At 36.5% G+C, this 22,292-nt stretch overlaps 1 protein-coding gene across 2 annotated transcripts; it reads right to left on the bottom strand.

Annotated features, from left to right (window-relative positions):
* Window positions 1-1,030: 1,030 nt before the first annotated feature.
* On the bottom strand, window positions 1,031-20,955 carry LOC130544886 (C-type lectin domain family 12 member B-like). 2 transcript variants are annotated; one of them, XM_057319030.1, is made up of 9 exons: window positions 20,795-20,955; window positions 20,589-20,680; window positions 18,923-19,024; window positions 12,373-12,471; window positions 11,899-11,916; window positions 9,858-10,070; window positions 6,760-6,866; window positions 3,470-3,578; window positions 1,031-2,699 (listed from the first exon to the last, which is right to left on the bottom strand). In XM_057319030.1, the coding sequence occupies exons 2-9, from the start codon at window positions 20,677-20,679 to the stop codon at window positions 2,647-2,649; spliced, it is 792 nt and encodes a 263-aa protein (XP_057175013.1). In that variant the 5' UTR covers window position 20,680; window positions 20,795-20,955; the 3' UTR covers window positions 1,031-2,646. The 2 variants fall into 2 exon arrangements, with proteins under 2 accessions (XP_057175013.1, XP_057175014.1); XM_057319031.1 differs by lacking the exons at window positions 11,899-11,916; window positions 20,795-20,955 and having other exon boundaries at window positions 20,589-20,782.
* Window positions 20,956-22,292: the final 1,337 nt, after the last annotated feature.

Raw genomic sequence — 22,292 nt, 5'->3', positions numbered from 1 at the left:
TTCATAACTTTCAGCCATTTTTTTCAATATCGTATTGTCTACAAATGCACAATTAATATTTTATCTTTAATAATCAGTTGTCACTAATCTTTTAATTTTTCTCTGTTTCACTTGCCAGACTTCTGGGTCAACGTTAAATAGTAATAGTGATAAAGTCATTTTGGTGAACACTAAATATATAGAATCACTATTTTGTTTCATTTTGGTGGTAATTTTACATACATAATCATTAACATATTAAGGAAATATTCTACCATTCTAATTCACTTCGAGTTTTCTCCTTTTTCTCTTCTTCCACCATCTTCTCTTGCTTCTTCTTAAATCAGAAGTAGTTATTTAAATCTATCAAAATTTTTTCCTTATCTATGAAGATACCAGATATAATTACTAGGAAAGACGTACTTAGGAAATGAATAGACGCTAATTCAGTAAATCACAGAGAGGAATTATGATTATGGAATAAACGCTAGAAGTCCTCAGTTGCCAAGTTTCCAGGAACACGAAATTTATATGAAGTTTTCAGTAGCACAAAGAAAGAATGCTACTAAAAGGAAGGTTAAAGAGAAATCAAATAGTTTTTTTTTTAAAACATTTTATTTATTTATTTGACAGAGATAGAGACAGCCAGCGAGAGAGGGAACACAAGCAGGGGCAGTGGGAGAGGAAGAAGCAGGCTCATAGCAGAGGAGCCTGATGTGGGGCTCGATCCCAGAACGCTGGGATCACGCCCTGAGCCGAAGGCAGACGCTTAACCGCTGTGCCACCCAGGCGCCCCGAAATCAAATAGTTTTTAAACAACAAACACTGAAGCATTTTTAACCGAGTTGCATAATAACTGAGTTAAAAGTAAATAAGAAATGATTTTTTACTAATATCTTACATGTGCACACTGAGCAGCTTGAGGAAAGACACAAGGTCATTATTTCTATATTCAGTATTCTATACAAACATAATAGTGAAATTAAGGTGAATATTAATTGAATTTAACAATTGCTACAATTTATAGGATTCAATAGAGGTACTCAAATTACGGAGTTATAAATTTTATTGGAAGCACAGATAGGTACTGCTTTCCATGGTTTCCATAACACAGATTTCAGCGATCATGGGTCACTTAAATAACACCAGTCCCCCTGGTGTTATTTATACAATACCTGGTGAGTATTGCATAAAATACAAACATTCCTGCTACATAAGTAACAGATGCTCATTATGATAGAGGACCACTCTTGTCTCTTCTTTAAACATCTGTCCATGATTGGTCACTGAGAAATTCTTATCCATTTACATATTGATAGTAAAGCAAACAGTTGTTTTCCCTCTTTGCTTCTCAGTTGCGGAGATACATTAGACAAGATAATTTAACTTTTAAAGCATTACTACAGCTACATAATGTTCTAGACCACCCTAAAATACAACTTCGATAATCTAAGGGGTCATTTAAGTTTTTAAAACCTTGTAGACTATTGACACTAAAACTGGAGATCATGCAATTTCTTAGCTGATTTTAGAAGAAATAGTATAGAAAGCATGCCGCCGAAAATATTCAAACATCTTAGCAGGAGGTAATAGGATATCCTTGTAATAGACGAGCTTTGTCCACACCATGCGAATGACTTTGCAGAATGTAAATTGAATCCAAACACAGTTAAAGACAAAATAGCTGTCAGTACTTGAAAAACAAAAAAAATTTTTAAATAAAAAGATGATAAAAAAAGAAGAAATAATTGACTACGAGAATGTTGATCCTGCCATCGTTTCAGAGTCTCAGAGGACTCTGAAATTCCTGAAGAACTGAAGAACTTACTGAAGACAATTTCTTGGCACAGATGAAGAAAGGAGTTGTGCTGGAGTAGATGAAGCTGCCTGCAGGAAGTGATGTCAGCAAAGTTCACATTAAAGAAACTGTTGGAAATCTTTCATGTCTTTGACATCACAAAAGCTAAACTGTTAAAAGCTGATCCTAACTTAGAAAGGAGGATGGCAAGTTGCCAGGGATGGAAAAGATGTTCAATCTGCGTGGTAAGTTGTGCCACAAAAAGGACTTGTACCACTCCCCTTGCTTCTGTTGATAAGTGGGAGAAACGACTTTAATCCTCAATGTTTCTAATATTTTGAATTACAATGCATTAAGTAATATTAATTTTACTTTTCTCACTTCCCTACACATTTATAACCGACAGTAAGATGTTTTTAATGTTCTGACAAACTTTTAAAAGTCACAAAAAAAACAAATTGATGTTGAGATCAATTTTCCAAAGATTCAGCTTGCCTGGTCACCTTTGTATCACACACTATTACGGTAAACTAGGAATGTTTGCATTTAGCTACAATTGAAAATTTGATATAGGTACTTTATTTTCACAAACATGGTAACTACTAGGGTTAGATTTTCCAATCATTCCATTTTCTTTGAATGTTGCATACTTCACCATTTGTTTGTCTTTTTTTTTTTTTTTTGTATTTAAATTCAATTAGCCAATGTATAGTACAACATTAGTTTTTGATACAATGTTCAATGATTCATTACTTGCATAAAACACCCAGGGCTCATCACATCACGTGCCCTCCTTAATGTCCATCACAAATTACCCCATCCGTGAACCCACCACCTCCCTTTCTGTAACCTCAGTTTCGTTTTGGGAGTCAATCTCCCTTTCCTTCTTCTTTTACTTCACTGATTTCAGTAGGTGTCAAACCTGTAACCAGAAAAAAAAAAAAAAAAAAGAATTGTGTCCTTTAGTTTGAAAACCAAACAATTTAGTTTGAAAACCAAACAATTACCTCATGAGTCTAAATCTATTATTGCCAAAACTTATTCTTTTCTCGTCAGATTATTTTCGTTAAAAGAGACCAAAGTGATAATAACTATGGTGATTTCTTATACTACTGCAAGAATTCACCAGAACCCCCAACTGTCTAGGGCCCAAAACTATCTCTGGGTCTTTCATTGGTAATTTCACCCAAGAGGTCATTGAAAAATCTGGCTTTGCCCAGCACACTTCAGATTCATGCCCTGTGTCTTAGTGCAATTATCAATAGTGACTCCTTTTACTCTCAAGTGTTCAGGTTTGGACAATAAATCCTATGGTTACTCTGATTCCCATTCTAGTTTATATCGACAGGGTAATATCCTTGACCCTGCTTTGACTTTGTCTTTGTACCTTCTTTCCATTCCTTAGGGCCTTAGGAAAGCATAGGAGTGTGAAAAGAAGGACAGGGAAGCATAACAGAGTTTCTGCATTCCTGCCTTCTGTGTTCTCAATTCTATGAACTCCTTCTATCTAGAACAGATTTGTTTGCTGAAAAGGAATTGCCTGAGCTACAGGCAAATGCTCCCAGAGATTTTTTATCTTCTCTTGATCCATTTTGACCACATGTGGAGGATGGCCGTCAGAGAGACATCGCCAAAATTAACATACTAGATTTCCTTTATTATCGACAAGAAGCAAGTGGCAGGGTAACTCACAGGTCACAATGCAAAATTTTAAAACGCTTTCTTCTTCCTGATTTCTCTTCTTGAGAGTACAATTCAGATTTATCTGGGGGATAGGTGATGGAAGACATCTAAAGAAGAGCTATAAACAAACAAACACACAAAGAACCATGAGTTACTGCTCCTTTGTACCACTGGGAGCTAATTCAAGTGCCACAGAATCGGATTCAGATCATCAAAATTCCACTCAATAATCTTTTCGTGTCTTGGTTCCTTGTCCCCTCTCCTTCAGTAGAATTTTTAAACCTTTATTCTTCTCAAGCTTCTTCTTAACATCATCACTACACTCTTGACATTACGCAGATGATAGGCACAAAGAGAAGCCATCAGATGAGCTAAGCCCCCATTCCTCTGGACACCACCATGGTGGTTCTGCACCATGCAGAGTTTCTGCATTGACTGTGGAGTGGGTTCCCATTCATTCAGGACCCACCTTTCCAAGGAGCCCCTCCACTCTTTTCCAATTCACCTACCTCTATCCTACTCTTCTAATCTTTCCCTCTCTGTTGGGCCATACCCTGAAGTGAGTAATAATGTCTTGAAAACTTTTCCTGGTATTGGGAATTTTTTCTTGTGATATAAAAGACAGCTGTCTTCCATTAACTTCAGAGAACCTTAAGAGAAAATCTGGAGTTTAAACTTGATTGTGTTGTTTCTTTGTTATTTGGATTTCAAGCCATTTCTATCTCCTTTGAGCACCATCTTTTCATTTTTTTTGTATATGTAACCTAATAATTGCAGTTTAATTGTTTGCTAATTACTGATTTATTGTCTTGATTCACCTTAGATTATAAGCTTCCCTAAGGTTTATATGTGTAGGGCTATTTGTTAGATTCTCAGCATGTAGTCCATGCTGCAGACCTGAGTATGTACCCATATTACTTCATTTGTAACACTCTTGACAGAGTCATCTTTTAATTGTCAACTAACGTTTTCCTTTTCAACATATCTTGGGCTTTGAAGCTAGGCCAACTAGGCTTTGAGTCTTCGGTCTGCTACTTATTCATGTGACCTTAAGAAATTTACTTATCCTCTATGAACTTCAGTTTCCTAACCTGAAATTTAGATATAATGGAACTGCAGATATTGCAGATTGTTTTGGGCTTAAATAAAACATCTTTTCCGGTTTGTGACTTACAGTAGGCCTGTAATAAATAGCATTTGTAATTACTTGTATGTACTGTTTAGCCTCTTGGAGGGGTTTTCACCGTTAATTACATTATTCTTGAAACTCTTCTCTCCATTAGCTCCCACGGAACCACACCCTCTTTTGTTCCCCTTCTTTCTTTAATCACTTATTCTTTTTTTTTTTTTTTTTTAAAGATTTTATTTATTTATTCTACAGAGAGAGAGACAGCCAGGGAGAGAGGGAACACAAGCAGGGGGAGTGGGAGAGGAAGAAGCAGGCTCATAGCGGAGGAGCCTGATGTGGGGCTCGATCCCATAACGCTGGGATCACGCCCTGAGCCGAAGGCAGACGCTTAACCGCTGTGCCACCCAGGCGCCCCTAATCACTTATTCTTAAACACTTGTGCTAGTTTTCCTAAAATCCTGCCCCATTTATAGTGTGGATATCTAGGATTCTATCCTTTGGTTTCTTCTTTTCTTAATCTACTAATTTAGTTTGGATATTATCAGCTAATCTAAGATTTTATTTTTTGTTGATCAAAATTTAACAGGCTCAAATGCCCCTTTATGTAGTAAAATTACATAGTAATCATTAGTAAGTATTTGATAATGACTGTTTAATAAAACTATAAGTGGGCAAATTCTTAAAATCTTCAATACAGTCATCTCCCATTCAGCTCCAACCCCAAAGGCATTTTATGTCCATGTCATTCTCACAAGTGCCATAAATTTGACCTATTAAAATGTACACTCAATATCAGTCCCAAACACAAAAATACCATACATATAACTGATCCTTTTTCCTTGTGAATAAATTCAAGACAAAAAAAACCCTAAAATTCTCAGTCTGCTGACTTTCCTTCATACCTCCTATCTAATTAGGCTGTGGCATGAAATAATTTTAGTTTTTTTTTTTTTTTTAATTCCTTAACTGCTTTTTAACTGTTTCTCTTGATTCAGATGTCTTTTTTCTTAAAAGTGTAAATTATCAAAATAATACACTAAAACAATGAAAAATCTCCTTTGTGACCTTCTAAGTGTTCCCTTTGCCTACAAGGGGGAAAAAAAACCCACAATTTTTTAATAATCAAAATATTGAAGAAAACTTGTACTCCACCCAGGCTTAAAGTATTTTCACTATCATAAGTGGATATACAATAATGAGCAAGACATGTTTTCTACCTTCAAGGAGCTAAAACTCTAACAAAACAAACAGATGCACTCATAGCTATTAACTAAAAATGTAATGCTGTGGGAATATGAAAGAGAATGACATTGATTGAGTATCTTGTGAAGGAAGCCAAATTTTAAAGAAGCATTGAGGCTGAAACTTGAAAACTGAATTGGATTAATCAAGTTCAATAGGGCCAGAATAATAATTCTGGTAATAAAACTATATAGGGCAAAAATCACAGAGGCATGAACCACATTCAAGTTAATGCTGATGATAAATTCTGGTTGGTTGGAGCATGATATATATACATTAAACAAACATATTGTGCTCGATTTTAAGGGTTTTCTACAGTTGGAAATTTGCTATTTTTTTCTACACTCAAATATCAAGAAAAACAACAGCAAAATAATGCTAAGCATTGCAGTACGTTTACCTGATTTGTTTCTCTGTATTTTAATTAATAGCCTTAATTACTATAATGATATGTGATGATAAGATAAGTCATATGCAGGACTATGCCACGTACATCATGGCCAAGAGTATAATTTTTCATCAGTGGACAACCACTCTAAGGGAGAAGAGAATCCCATGATTTAATTTGTATCAATGGCCAATTAAAATATGCCTCACAGCAGGAAATAAATCATTGCTCTCTCCTTTCTGATTCTACAAGAACCAGAAAACACAAGGAATAAGAAATACCAAGTAAATAAAGTCCCATAGCTTACCTGTTGTATGGGTCTCACGGACCCATCACTTGAATGATTGTATATACTTGCCATTTGAAACTGGGATAGCAGAATTCCCCAATAATTCTGCTCAAAGGGAGGGAGCAAAGATAAAGGACATGAAGGCTATTTACTAGAAATAGCCGAGGACTAAGGTCACCCAAATTCTCCTTACCTGTATCTTAACAATACCAAAATCTTTCTGTAGATGACCCCCACATCATAACACAGACCTGGGTTTGGTTGCAAGTTGTCTTATTGTCCGTATTCATCTGGGCATGACATTGGTTTCCATTTCCATACCACATCCATGACTCCGAACAAGAGTGAAATCCGACATCTGAAAAACACATGAGGAAAGTCTATGAAGATACAATACTGATTCACACATAAGCATAATATGTATGCATAGATATACTATAAATTAGCATATCTATCAGAATTTACAAACATTTGCATTGCCTATTGCCATGACTAACCAAAGTTACATATTGAGTGAGATGACTGCTTATAACATGAGAGAAGGAAGAGAATGGGATCTGAAATGGAATGGGATTTGGATCTGGGATAATCTGAAGACAGAAGGAAAATCATAGATAGGAAGAAAAATGATGAAGGGATTATTAAAAACACTCGGAGAGGGGCGCCTGGGTGGCACAGCGGTTAAGCGTCTGCCTTCGGCTCAGGGCGTGATCCTGGCGTTATGGGATCGAGCCCCACATCAGGCTCTTCTGCTGTGAGCCTGCTTCTTCCTCTTCCACTCCCCCTGCTTGTGTTCCCTCTCTCGCTGGCCGTCTCTATCTCTGTCGAATAAATAAATAAAATCTTTAAAAAAAAAAAACACTCAGAGAAAAGTTCAATATGTTTGGATTGCTGCAACAAGATCCTAGTCCATCTCTAGTCTCCTATTTTTTTTTTTTACAGAAACCTTATCAACTCTCTGTTTCCAGTGATCTTTCTGTAACACTCTGCTTTAAGTGGTCCAATATTTTTCTGTAGCTTTCAGAGGAAAATTCAAACCCTCCCCATTATCTGTGGAAACACTCGTGACACTCCAGTCTTATCTATTAGTTTGTTTACCTTCCTGTCAGCCATTCACTTTGAATACCTTGAATTTTCTGAGCACCCCATGTTATCCTCACTAATTTTATTGCAATATGCTTCCGCTCCCTGTATTGAATTTTATACCCCACCCAATCTCAACTGTTTCTTCCCACTATATTGTTTCCTGAAGTATATATTTATGTTTATGAGCACTTATTACACTGAACTGTAATTTTCTGTTTACTTGTCTGCTTCTTCTATCATACCATGAGTGACTCAAGACAAGGGATAGTTATTGCTGTATGCATAAAACTTAATATTCTCAAAAGTCTCCCAAGTGTTGACACACAGTGTGAAGTGATTTCTTTCTTTTTTCTTTTCTTCTCTTTCTTTCTTCCTTTTTCTTTCTTTCTTCCTTTTTTAATGAAAGAAGGTAAGAAAGGAAAGAGTAAGGAAACGAGGGAAGAAAAATCAGTAAGAAGCTATAGAATCTTTCGGCGGGAAAAAGACATGGTTCCTCTCTGAAGAAATTGGGTGAACAGTCTGGCAAAGCCTAGATTTCCACTGTGTTTGTTGTGATTATCATTTATATACAGTCTCATTTGAAAAGGAACGTTGCCTGTTCAGACATTCCATCTTTATCTTCCCCCTTAAACTCTCCAGACAGGTTTGTCATTTTCAAAGAGATCTAATGGAAAAACTGTCCTCTTTCAGTAACAATGGAGCCAACCCACACCAACTATGTATTCTCTTAGCAAGGATCATAGGGTACATAAAAGCACCCTCACATGAAAGAGAATTTTTATGAAAAACATTTTAAAAAGAAGAAGAAGAAAAAGATAGAAAGGAAAGGAAAAGTTTCCCCCTCTTCCCCAAAAATGAATTTAGGAAAGAGGAGAGTGATATTTTAAAATACCCCTCTAATTAATATAGTAAGAGGACTCCAAAAGATATTATATACATAAGGTAAGAACAGGATACAACAAAACCAGAACTCTCAAGAATCATATAAGATTTTATCAGATTAAAAATATGATTTTTGAAATAATAATCGGTAGGAAGATCTCAAAAGGATCTTCAAATGTTAAGATTTGTAGATTGTCTCATTTCTATATATTTTCTTTTTTTTAAGTCCTTTTTAAGAGATGTCATGGAAAGAACAAGAAATAGAACTTAGAAGTAACAGAGTGCATTTTTCCTAAATTTGAAAGACATAAACTTTCATTCTGAGAAAGCTACAGAGTGCACAGCAAATAAAAAGCACTCATACCCAGAATATCCTAAAATTTCAGCTTCCCCAAATGAACAAAATATCTTAAAAGCTAAAGTCAGGGGTGCCTGGGTGGCTCAGTCAGTTAAGGGTCTGCTTTCTGCTCAGGTCATCATCCAGGGTCCTAGTATGGAGCCCTTGTTGGGCTTCCTGCTCAGTGGGTAGTCTACTTCTCCCTCTCCCTCTACTGCTCCCCACCTTTCCTGTGCTCTCTCTCTTTGCTCTCTCTCTCAAATAAATAAAATCTTAAGAAAAAAAAGCTAACTTCAGGTCATTTTTATGGAATGAAATTACACGAGGAACAGACTTCTTAACAACATTGTTTGCTAGAAACAGTGAGGCAACTCTCAATACTCACTAAGAAATTAATTTTTAACCTTTGAATTTATACTTAGCCAAAATAAAGACCTTTACAGACATGCAAGAAAACAACATTTATCTCCCATCTACCCAGCTAAACTCCATTACAGCTGAACTCCATTAAAATGCGAGTGTCGGGGCACCTGGGTGGTACAGTCGTTAATCGTCTGCCTTCGGCTCAGGGCATGATCCCAGAGTTCTGGGATCGAGCCTGGCATCGGGCTCCCTGCTATGCTGGGAGCCTGCTTCTTCCTCTCCCACTCCCCCTGCTGGTGTTCCCTCTCTCGCTGGCTGTCTCTCTCTGTCACATAAATAAGTAAAATCTTAAAAAAAAAAAAAAATGCGAGTGTAAAATATGAGTGTAAAAGAAGAAAGAAGAAAGGAATTAAAAAACAAACTGAATCTAACCCAAGAAAGATAAATGAAGAGAGAGAGAGATTAGTTTGATAAAATAATATTTAAACATACCATAAAGAAACTCAGTCAAAAAAGACAAAAAGTGTTTTTTATATAAGAATTTATAAATGATTACTGTATCTCCATGTTTTCTTTATTTCAGATATAGTTCAAGATTTTGAACCCAGTAAAATGTCTAGAGAAAAATGGAGGACCTGGTTAGGGATGAGACTAGATGAAACAAGAGATCATCTCACTCACCATTTTTATTCTCCTTTAAGTCTTCACAGTATGCTGAGGTAAAGTTGTTCAGCTTTTCTAATGTGTTTTCTGTCATATTTTTGAAAATGATGTGTTCCTGTGAGGCATTATGATACATATTCATGTATCGTGTTACATTTTCCTCCAACTGTTGTATTTTGCTTTGTTCGATATCGTTTGCTGTTCTGTTGTTGAAGATGAGTTTCCAGTAATCTATAATTCATATCAGGAGATTAATGACTTTAACATAGTCAAAGTTTTCCAATAAATTATATTAATACCATAATGGTTATTTAAAAATTTTATGGAATACTTATTTTAAAATGATTCCTACATATGTGTAAAATACTAACTATAAGTACTTTTAGGGTTAAAATTTATTTGAGATAAAAAGTTTTTACGTTACTCAATAGAGATTAGTTCCTTGTTGAAGGAAATGCCCAAAAAAGTTTAAAAATAAAAAAAAAAAAGAAAGATCCATGTGAAGCAGAGATTTCAAAGTAAAAGATGGTGCAGTTCAGTAGTTAGTTTATAGAAACCACGCTCGTGAGATTAGGAGGCACCATAACATACTGGTGAGCCTATGTGGTGTAATTTGAATTTCTTGAACAGATAGAACCATAATTTAAGGATGGAGAATTGGTAAACAGCAGCCTCAGGATTAAAAAACAACAACAAATCAGAACACAGGGATCATGTCTCTAAGAACATCAGAAGATTCAGAACAAACTTCATAACTTCTTCATTTTGTGGACTGTTATAACATATTTTGGCTTTTCTATATAGGCTGAGGTTAGTTTACCTGAGAAGCCTGCAACTTAATAGAATCTTTAATTTTTACTTTAAGTTTTATGAGGATTAAATTAGATAAAATCCCAAAGGATGGGTGCTCAAGAAATGTTAGCGATTATTATCATCCTTCTCTTATTTCCTCAGGATGCCTTTGTACTCCCTGTTTTAGGAGGAAAGAGAAGGGGGAGGAACATCACCCACTAGCACCCAGACTCGAGAAAAGATGCTCCCAAAATATGGCATGCTTACAAGAACCTTTCAATTAAGAAATAAGTAATTAATAGATATTTAAGGAAATAAATTGTTGTAGGGCTTGGGAATGTAGTCGAAGAATAGAGGGTACGATCAATGTAGCAAAGCAGAGAAACATGAAGTTACTTAAGGCAAAGGGGCGTTAAAACCGTAAAGTGTAAAATGAAATGATAGAGGTATAATCAAATACTCCCCTCTGGTCACTTATAACCACACAGAACTGGAGAAGTATTTTGGGTTCTCTGACCTGGAAATATTGTGTAAACATGATTATAGGACATGATTTGGGTAAAGATTGAATGAGATCGTGAGACTATGTGTTAGTAATTTGAGTTTCTCGGACAGATATAACCATAATTTATATGTGAAGAGCTTGGGAAAACATTAGTACTCAAAAATGTTAAGTAATGTAATGTTATATGAGTATTTAAATTATTAAACAAAATGTTGATATAAATGATATCTACTCTATGACTCCAAAGATATTAATGCATGTTTTTATATTTTGGTAGCTTTTGCCTCCTGTTGGCAGATACCAATTGCTTTTAGTTTCTTCTCCTTCTCTATATTTTGAGATTTTGGCAATGTACATGCATTAGATCTTTATTGAAAAAAATGTATTTTAAAGTACTTGAGATTCCCTTTTTTCCTAAATGTGGAACAAACTGCTAATAAGGGTGGATTGAAAATTTTCCTTTCCTTATAAAGATACTTCATTTTTGATATTCAAAACCCTACTCCTTCCTGTTTATTCATTTATTTTTTCATGAACTCACTCATTTATTCATTTAATACATTCATTCAGTCAAAGAATACCAAGGATGAAGAAGCCATAGTCTGTGCCCTTATGAAGCCTGCACTATATTGGAGGGAAACATCCTGCCCACCAATTATTATTCTATTGTCAAGAACAGTTATAGAAGTTTTAGGAAAAAAATAATCATTTGGGAGAAATTATCTTTTAAAAGACATCACCATGAAACCAGCTCATGCTCACCTGAAATTGGTGTGATTCCTGGAAGAGAATAATGGGGTATTAATGAAGGAATTAGAAAAAAAAATCAAGTGTGATAATGCCATTTTGAAGGATGTTTGCATTAGAATGAATTGGACAAGAAGGAAATGCATGAAGAATGGAGAATTTGCATTAAATATATGAAATCATCATGAAAACACTCAGGCTATAATTAGTTGTATTTTTGTTGTATTGATTTCACAATTTCTAGAAAAAATAGGCTTTACATTACTATCTTTAGCACTATTCTGCTATTCAACGAGTAGTTGCCACTGAGGGAATTTGATACTAAAATATCCTCAAGACAATAATTAATATGATATGGTCCTACAGTAATGAAACATTTTCCTCTCTATTAATCTGTAAATATTATATGGATAGGCCTCAGGACTTGGATTCATTTGTAATGTGCCTGATAAAACCAATCAACAGGCTCAGAGAAAAGTGGAAACTTACTCATCAGGCCCAGGGTCCCCAGGCCAGCCAGTACCACCAGGTTCACCGTCATCGAAATGAAAGCAACAGTGCACCACACTTTGCACTGAGTGCTATGTCCTAGGAGGAAGCACCAATTCAGAAAAATGACATGAAGCAACACATTTTATGTTGTTTCCTCTTCCCCTAACCCCCTCCACCCCCTGCCCCTTATGGATAGGAGTACTGGAATTTTTTTGCAAAGTCAAACAAGTCCTCATTTATGTTCAGCCAACTTGAATACATCTTTACGTTCACAACTAACATTGAAAATGCATAATTCCAAGTAAATGTGATCATAGGACATATTTTGGATGCTTTCATGGACACTCTATTATTTATATTTTAGCAGAGTTTTTTTCCCCTCGTACCTTCCCCATCTTGCTATTTCCTCATCCTTCCCGTCTCCAGGAAATCAGTTTTGACCACCTGATGGATATTCTTTCCTAATTTTTCTATGCTATAGTGAGATCTGTTATTTAATATGATTTACAATCCATTCTCTGATTAATCTTTTCAGGTTTTCTCTTTAATATATTATTAGGAAATCATCTACTTCCTTTAGATGATCAAATTTATTGCCATGAAGTTGCACAGGTTATAGTCTTACACATATTTATTCTCTCCCCTGCTTAAGTTACATATTTAAACATATTCCTTTTTTAAAAAGATTTATTCATTTGTTTATTATTTTAGAGTAAAGAAAGAACATGGGGGTAGGGGGTGCAGAAGGAGGCAGAGAGAGAGAGAGAGAGAGAGAATCACAAACAGACTCCCCACCCAGTGGGGAGCCCGACATTGTGGTTGATCCTAGGACCCTGAGATGACAATCCTAGCTGAAACCAAGAGTCGGATGCTTAACTGACTGAGCCACCCAGGTGCCCATGAATTAATATCTTATAATTTTGTTTTCTACATTTTTCCTTAATTTGAATACTAGATTCTTTTTAATGAAACCATTCTTCAGATTAACTTTTCTCTTCAAAACCTTTCTATTTATTTATTTAAGCTTTTAAATTTGTCAATTCTCTCTTAATTTCTTTAGAGATTTTAAAATACATTAAGGTGAGTTATTATATCTTTTCTCCTTTGATCATGAAAAATTGGGCTGATAAATCTTTCTTTCATAGTTTTAGCTGTTTCCAAAAAGAAACATTTTCCTTTGCATTAGATTCTAAGTATCTGTAATTTTGTTACAGATAAATTCAGACTTTCCAACATAGATTTTTATAATACCTTTATTCCCTCACCTCTTCTGTCCTAACACTGGGTTTTATTGTGAGGGTTTAGTAAAATCTGTTCTAGACTATTCTTGACTTTCTCTTGCAGTGTATCTATTTCATTGCAAAAATGATTTATCACTTTCATTATTATAATTTTCATTATAGTCATTCCATCATCAGCTATTTCTTTTTGACTCACCCCTAAGTGTCCCCTTTCTTTGAGATCTGATTAATTCCTTGTATGTCTGGAAATTTTCTTGAATATTTTTCTTAGACGAAATATGTGATGACATTTTATATTGTTAGAATGGATGAATTATATATTTTCTGAATTCAAGATAGGTGAATGGCAGTTTTTTTTCCCCTCCATATGTATTCAGTACTAGAAGAGGTCTAATTTTTCTTTATTTATTTCCTTTTTTAAATCTGTTCTCTTTCCTCTTTGTGAAATCTTATTTACATATTAGATCACATGGACAAATTATCTAAGCCTAGTACTTTTCCTGATTTAGAATTACATAGGACCTTTTTTGCCTGTCTGTTCAGTTTACATATGAATCATCTGAGACCAGAAAGATAAGCAAGTCCTTGTTGGACCACACAAGAAGGTTGGTACAGCCTTTCTGCTATGCAGTTCAATAACATCAAGAGACTAGTACCTTTCCCAAGGATGAAGGAGGCCTAAATCTTCCCCTAAGCTTTTTTTTTTTTTTTCCCCTGTGAATCCCCAGGCTCTTAACCAGCACAGAGGTAAACAAGTGCATCACCTCTTCTCTTCATTGGAACCCCATAAGAGTTTTAGACATGGACATACTTCCAATGTCTTTCCTATTTCTGGTTCCATTTAGGAGGGGCACTTAATAGTAGAAAATGGGAAGGAAAGGCAGAATAAAATTGCATTTGGGCTGACTGAGATGTTGATTAAAAATCAGTCTGGAATTAATCTTACAGAGAGAGCTCATTCTTTTCCCTTTCTTTTTTTCTAAAAATTCTAATAAAATATAAAAGGAGGATAAAGAAGACATAGATTCAAAATAATGAGAAAGAAATCCACAGAAATGACATTTAAGAAGGTGGACAACAAAAGTTACTAGTAACTTCATGGACCCTGGGAAAGTGAACCAAAATCAGCAGTGAGAAAACGAGACATATGCGGATTCTCACTTAAGAATCCCAAAAGTTCTGTGAGTTGGTGATAACCTCCCATTTTATCATTCCACGTGGAGGTGTGGGGGAAGCCTGAAAACTGAGCAAGTACCTGAAAGTTTACATATGATTCAGATAGACTCCCCTCACCTTTTCTTTTCTCCCCCATTTCGTACAACTGAGTTACTCTCTGTGAGATAATAGGATATATATCTATATCTGTATCCATATCTATATGTCTATCTATCTGCTCTGTTTCCTGTCACAGAGCTTCTAAAACTCTGATATTTTCCTAAGTGATAAGAACACTAGGAGCATCTCTGCTTCTAATATTTGATCTTTGACTCTGCTCCTGACACAAGGATCCTAAACCCTTATAAATTCCTATGTGATAAGAGCCCCAGGAGCATCTTTTGTTCTTATTTTTTAAAAGATGTATTTATTTATTTGAGAGAGAGAGACACACACCACACACACATGAGTGGTGGAAGGGGCAGAAGGAGAGAATCTTCAAGTAGACTCCCCACTAAGCAAGGAGCCTGAGAAGGGGCTTGATCTCAGGACCCTGAAATCATGACCTGAGCTGAAATCAAGAGTCTGATGCTTCACCGACTGAGCCACCCAGGCACCCCAGGAGCATCTTTTGTTCTAACGAAGTGAGTCTGAGTGGGCTTATGGATGGGCTCCTGGGTGAGAGCTGGTCACTGGAAAGACCAAGCCATGACAAGAAGCTTGGAATTTTCAGCCCCTTCCCATTCTCTTGAACAGGGAAAAGGGCTGAAAATGGAGTCATTAACTCCATCAATCATGCCTATGTGATGAAACCTCCATAAAAATCCCATAAGTATGAGGTTCAGAGAGCTTCCAGGCTGGTGAACATAACATTGGGAGGGTGACACACCCCTGCTCAGTACCCTCCCAGACCTCACCTTATGTATCTCTTTATCTGGATATTTATTTCTATCCTATCTCATATCCTTTAATAAAGTGGTAAATGTTAAGTGTTTCTCTGAGTTTTATGACTTACTAGGGCAAATTAATTGTACCTGAAGAGGGGATTATGGGAAACTTCATTCTGTAAACAAATCTGACAGAAGTTGTGGGCAATCTTGGGTCATACTTCTTGCAATTGTCATTTTAAGTAGGGTGGGAGCAGTCTTGTGAGACTGAGCCTTTACCCTGTGGATCTTGACACTATCTCCGTGTAGATAGTTTAGAACACAGTTGAATTGTAGGACACACGTCTGCTGTCACAGAGAATTGCTTGATGTGGGAAAAAGCACCACACATTCGATGACAGTGGTATCAGAAGTGAAGTGTTCCGTGTGAATAGTAAAGGCGACTCATAGGGTAAAAGCTCATGGTAGAGAAAAAATGTTTTTGTTTTTGTTTTTTTCCCACAACAGGTAGAAACTGATGTTTCCCTTAACACCCTCACCTAGTCATTCTGAGAAAAGTCTGTCTGGGGCAGAATATTGGAGGAGTCCTCTCCAGAGCAACTAACTGGCCTGAGAGGAGAAATTAAAACAAACAAACAATAATACACGTACAAATATTGACGATGGGTTTCTCCGTGAACCACTCAAGTACATGAAGGCTACCTATAAACCCTCATACACACTGAGGTCCCACTCAATTAATTTGGCATCGCACTCTTTTTTAAAAAAATATTTTATTTATTTATTTATTTGACACAGAGAGAGAAAGCACAAGCAAGGGAAGCAGCAGGCAGAGGGAGAGGGAGAAGCAGACTCCCCGCTGAGTGGGGACCCCAAGATGGGTCTCCATCCCAGGAACCTGGGATCATGACCTGAGCCGAAGGCCGATGCTTAACTGACTTGAGCCATCAAGGAGCCCTTGGCATCAAACTCTTAAATGAGTACAGGCAACCAAATATCATTGGATATTTGAAGAAAGCTGCCAACATGAACGACTGAGAAAAAAATGTAGAACAGACAAAATGACTTTAGAAGAAGCAAAGATAACACCATGAGAACAGTTAAAACGTTCTGTAAACTAACACTCTTTCATTTCTGGTGGAAATGGAAAAATGGAAAACAATTTTCATAGTTTCTTATAAATTTAAACATACCCATCTAATGCAGAATTCTACTTCTATGTATTTATCTGATAGGATTTTTTTTTAATTTTAAAGTAGGCTCCATATGACCCTGAAACCAAGACCTGAGCTGAGATAAGGAGTTAGACACTCAACCGACTGAGCCACCAAGGTGTCCCAACCTGATAAGATTTTAAAAAAATATGTCTGTGCAAAGACTTGAATATCATAGCAGCTTCATTTACACTAGACCCAATCTGGAAGCCACTGAAACATCCATCTACAGGTGAACAGAGAAACATTTTGTGTATTCATAATATGGAACACTACTCAGCAATGAAAAAGAATTAACGATTGATAACATACAATATGAATTAATCTCAGTAACACTATGCTTAATAAAAGAAGCCAGTCATAGAAGACTACATGCTACTTGAATCCATTTATATAAGATTTGGTAGCAGACAGAATAGTGTAGGATGACAGAAAGTAAATCAGCGATTACCTGGGGCTACAATTGGTGGTGGGGGTAACTTAGAGGGGAAGTTTTTTTTTGTATTTTGTTTTTACTTTTTGGGAACACTGATTAAGAAATTTCATTATAGGGGCACCTGGGTGGCTCAGTCGTTAAGCATCTGCCTTTGGCTCAGGGCGTGATCCCGGCATTCTGGGATCGAGCCCCACATCAGGCTCCTCCACTGGGAGCCTGCTTCTTCCTCTCCCACTCCTCCTGCTTGTGTTCCCTCTCTCACTGGCTGTTTCTCTCTGTCAAATAATAAAATCTTCAAAAAAATTAAATAAATTTCATTATAGAAAATGGATGCATCCAATATCCCCAAATACATTTGTAACAACAGACACACAGGAAACACAAATAGTTGCTACATCATAGCCTTGTTCTTTCCAAAGGATAAAACATCATGCATAAATGGGATGTGGAGGTTGAAAAAGAGAGAGTGGTTAGAGAAAGAAGGTACTGTCCCTTTGATTAAAAGACACACAAAATACCTTTTTGGGGTGACAGAAATATTGTATTTCTTAATTTTGGTGGTTACAGAGGTTTATATTTGTTAAGTACAATAAACTATACTCTTAAGTGGGTGTATTCTTTTATATTTAAATTATACTCCAATAATGTTGATTTGAAATGCAATTTTTAAAACCTTCAGAGAGTAAGATACAATTTTGTATCTACATTTAAGAATAGAATGTTATATTAGAAGACTTGAGAAAACAAAAAGAGTTCATTGAAAATAAAATGATATCAGGAACATGTTTGTGCTAGGTAAATTAAAAGATAATTCAAGAAAATCCATGAGGGCTCTTGGGTGGGTCAGTTGGTTAAACGTCTGCCTTCAACTCAGGTCATATTCCCAGGGTCCCAGAATCGAGTCCCACATGGGGGAGTTTGCTTCTCCCTCAACCCCTCCTACCTGCTTGTAATCTCTCTCTCTCTGACAAATAAGTAAAAGAATCTTTAAAAGAAAGAAGAAAGAAAGAAAGAAAGAAAGAAAGAAAGAAAGAAAGAAAGAAAGAAAAAAGAAAGAAAAAAAGAAAAAAGAAAAGAAAGATATCCATGTAATAAAACAGAAGGATGAAATGATGAAAAAATGGAAGGAAATATGGAACTCCTGGTGGTGCAGATGATTAAGGAACCGAGTCTTCATTTTGGCTCAGGTCGTGATCTCAGGGGTCCTGAGATCAAGCCCCATGTTGGGCTCCATGCTCAGTGGGGAGTCTGCTGCTGTTTCTCTCTCCCTCTCTCTCTGCTCCTCCTCCTCCCCTCTCTCTCTCCAAACTAACTAAATAAACCTTTTAAAAAGAAAAGAGAAATGGGGGGAAATAATATCATAAAATAGGAAAAATCCAGAAAAAGATGAAAACACTGGGGATGGATGGAGAAAATAAAAAGGAGATGATTTCCCATAAGTAAAGGATATAAATTTTATCACCTTTTGTTTATCCTTCTTATTTCCTTTCTCAAAAGTTTTCCATCTTTTATCTTTAAAGATAGTCTCTAATTGTTATGCCCCAGTGTCTCCCACAATGCCCTTCTTAACTTTCTCCTTGACCCAGTGGCTGCATTTATTCACAGAGGGCTTACCTGGCACAGCTCTGCTATCTGCCAGCTCAGCTGTGCTCTCAACTCCTGCTGCTCTATTTTCGGCTTCACCATCCATCTCTGTTTCAGGCCCTTCATGATTGTCTTTAAAAAAAAAAAAAAAGTAAAAGCCTTTTAAAAAAGTCAGTTTTCTCTAGTCTTCTGTACTTTCTAACTATCCAGATATTACCACTGTTCTTGGTATGATTCTGATTCTGATGATACACATTTTAAATAGACAAACATTGGGGTGCTTGGGTGGCTCAGTTAGTTAACTGTCGGACTCTTGATTTCAGCTCAGGTCATGATCTCAGGATGGTGAGATTGAACACCTTGTGGGGCTCTGTGCTGGACATGGAGCCTATTTGAGGTTCTCTCTTTCCCTCTGTCCCCTCACCCCATGCTCACACACTCTTTCTCCTCCTCTAAACAAATAAATAAATAATAGACAAACACTGTATGATCTTTTACAAAAATAAAATTCCAACAACCTACCCTACTGTATACAGAAAGATAAAATTGTTTTATAAGGAAAAATGTATTGGAGAATATGTAACAGAAAGTAAATTGCACCTCCCAGTTTATAAGCACCCTAAGTCTGTTGCCTACGAATGACAAGTATGTAATACTTTTCCCCAGTACGTACAGTGCCTTTGTCAATATTGTAGACACAGAGAAGAGGACTCTATTCGGGGGAACTGGTCCCTAAATATTATCCACTAACCTGATGCCTCAAATTATATAACCAGAGCCATGTTCCTAGAAGTGATTTTTCTTCCTCGTTTGAATATAAAATACTTTGGGTAAATTTATAAAGTAAAAATTCCATATATGTGTGTGTGTGTGTAAATATATATGTATATACATATATATGGCATAATTTTATAGTAAGATCAAAAAGACTTAAAAACAAACACAAAAGAATAAAAATAATGTAAATAACAAAATATAAATAACAAAACGTAATCCCAGGCAAGGCACAAGAAACCATGTATCCTATATAATACAAAAATTTCAATAAATACAATTTTGATGTTCCCCCCAATTATCTTCCTGTTTGCTACCTCTAACATCCTAGGAATTGAGCTGCTGGATAAAACAGAATGGAATTATACGGTCTGCGATGACATTATGTAGAGATAACGAAACTTCAGTCTTGTTCCTTCTTAGAAAGAAGTGAATGTTTACCACAATATCACTGACTAGGATCCCAGGGTCCTATGAATTTTGTAGCATATGTCTATTTTATATCTTTCAGCAGTTGAACAAAAATCCTAAAGTTATGTTCATGCTTTTATTGTTTTTCCTTCCAGTAATAGCCTGTATGTGACATCATCCTAAAATGTCTAAAAAACATAAGAAATGCTATTTTGGTGGCACCAGAGATCTGGATTTCCAGAGGCTTAGACCTCTGTCATTGTTTCATTTTGTTTTGTTTTGTTTTGTTTTGTTTTGTTTTGTTTTGTTTTGTTTTCCACAAACTATGATCTTACAAACTAAGTAAGACAGACAGCACTAAGCTCTGTCATAGTCACTTCACTGTGCACTGGCACTCCGTAATCAAAATCTTAGAAATCTAGCAGCCTTGAGTTGAAGGCAAGGAGAACTCACCAGAGTAGCTAAATAGTTCTCTTCTCTGGTGTGTCTCATCCTACATAGAGGCTCTTACCAGTTCTCTGGAGACTGTAGCTCTCCTCAGACTTCTTCGACTTGGAAGCATTTGGAAATTGGAGAGTAGCATAAGTCACTTCTTCAGGCATACTGAACAAATAAAGCACAATCCGTCACTGTGTGCGGTGCATGTCTCGCTGGACCTCACAGAAGCTGCTCTTGTGGCATGATCTATGCACACGGAGACTAAGTTCTGTGACCTACCTTTGTAAAAACCAAGCAAAAATATAGTGACAGAAAACAGAACTGATCCACTGAGAATTTCAGAATTGTCTTCTTCTCACCTCCACACGCATCTCTTATCTTTCTTTTCTTAACTTCCTCCAGTAAACACCAAGTTGAAGAAATAGTCCTGAGAGAAAAACGTAGGTTTTAAATACAAACATTCTTTTATTTTATTTTTTTTTAATTTGTGGAAAATGGCAGTGATCTCCAGACTTGGAAGGTCTTGTGAAAAATACAAATAAAAGTACCATGATTTCTGCATATATAAAGTTGTTAATCAGCAAGTGCCTGTAAGAATAGTGTTATAATTGAAAGCACTTAACCCACTAACTAACTCCCAGAAAACCACAAGTAAATTAGTTCTCACCAAAACATTGTTCCCTTTCTTTTTTCTTCCTGTTTTTGTGGATTGAAAAAAGTCTTTAGAAATTAAAAGAAGAAGAATATTGGGGCCCTGGTTGGCTCGGTCAGTTGAGCGTCAGACCCTTCATTTTGGTCAGGTCATGATCTCAAGGCAGTGAGATCAAGCCCTGGGTCAGGCTCCCTGCTCAGCTGGTGTGTAGGGGAGTGTCGGCTTGAGATTCTCTCCCTCTGCTCCCCCCCCAAGATAAATAAATAAATCTTTAAAAAGAAGAAGAATATTAATAGATCAATACAAAATCAAAAAAGTGGTACTAAGAGAAAAAGTAGAAAAAGCTACATTTGAGCTACACTGAATAGAGATCTTCCCCTTCCCCACTCCTGCCCCCACACAGAACAGCCCCTGAAAAGAAGGGAGATATAGTCTAGAAGTGGCAGTTCTTTCCTAAGACTGTATCCATCAGGTTAGGATCTGAATTCTAATAACCCGAATTTGGGGAGGGAGGTAAGGCGTATATGTGCATTACCTGTTTTATAGACCGGGGAGTGGTGAAGCTCAGGGAGCTCAAGTGCCTTGGTCATAGTCCAGCAAAGACTAGTCCGTAGAGAGCATTCTCAGCGCCCTGAATTTCTAGCATAGTGGCAAACACATACCAGATTTTCAACCAGTATCTTTAAATGGGTAAGTTATTAACTCATTCAGAAATAATCATAGTGGGGCGCCTGGGTGGCGCAGCGGTTAAGCATCTGCCTTCGGCTCAGGGAATGATCCTGGGGTTCTGGGATCGAGCCCCACATCAGGCTCCTCCGCTAGGAGCCTGCTTCTTCCTCTCCCACTCCCCCTGCTTGTGTTCCCTCTCTCACTGGCTGTCTCTATCTCTGTCAAATAAATAAATAAATAAAATCTTTAAAAAAGAAAAAGAAATAATCATAGTATTGCTCAGTGAAAAGCAACTGTTCAGTACTGTTATTAATAAGAACACCGTTATTGACTTTTAAGAACGACGGAACATTGTGCAGTGGGCACAGTGTCTGGATAAAAATGTAGTAAAATCACAATATTACAAAGGCAGAAATTAAGGAATATTTAACATGGTGTCGAGAAAGAGAATATATA

The sequence above is a fragment of the Ursus arctos genome, unplaced genomic scaffold (genome assembly GCF_023065955.2).
Source record: "Ursus arctos isolate Adak ecotype North America unplaced genomic scaffold, UrsArc2.0 scaffold_26, whole genome shotgun sequence".
Classification (NCBI taxonomy): Eukaryota; Metazoa; Chordata; class Mammalia; order Carnivora; family Ursidae; genus Ursus; species Ursus arctos.
The sequence above is the reverse complement of the archived record's forward strand: the minus strand, read 5'-3'. Positions and strand labels throughout refer to the sequence as shown.

Excerpts from the sequence above, each read along its gene's own strand:
- LOC130544886 (XM_057319030.1), bottom strand. The coding sequence starts at position 20,679 with ATGCCTGAAGAAGTGACTTATGCTACTCTCCAATTTCCAAATGCTTCC. Across the intron at positions 19,025-20,588 it reads CTACAGTCTCCAGAGAACTG|ACAATCATGAAGGGCCTGAA; the intron begins GTAAGAGCCTCT and ends TTTTTTTTAAAG. Across the intron at positions 12,472-18,922 it reads AGATAGCAGAGCTGTGCCAG|GACATAGCACTCAGTGCAAA; the intron begins GTAAGCCCTCTG and ends GCTTCCTCCTAG.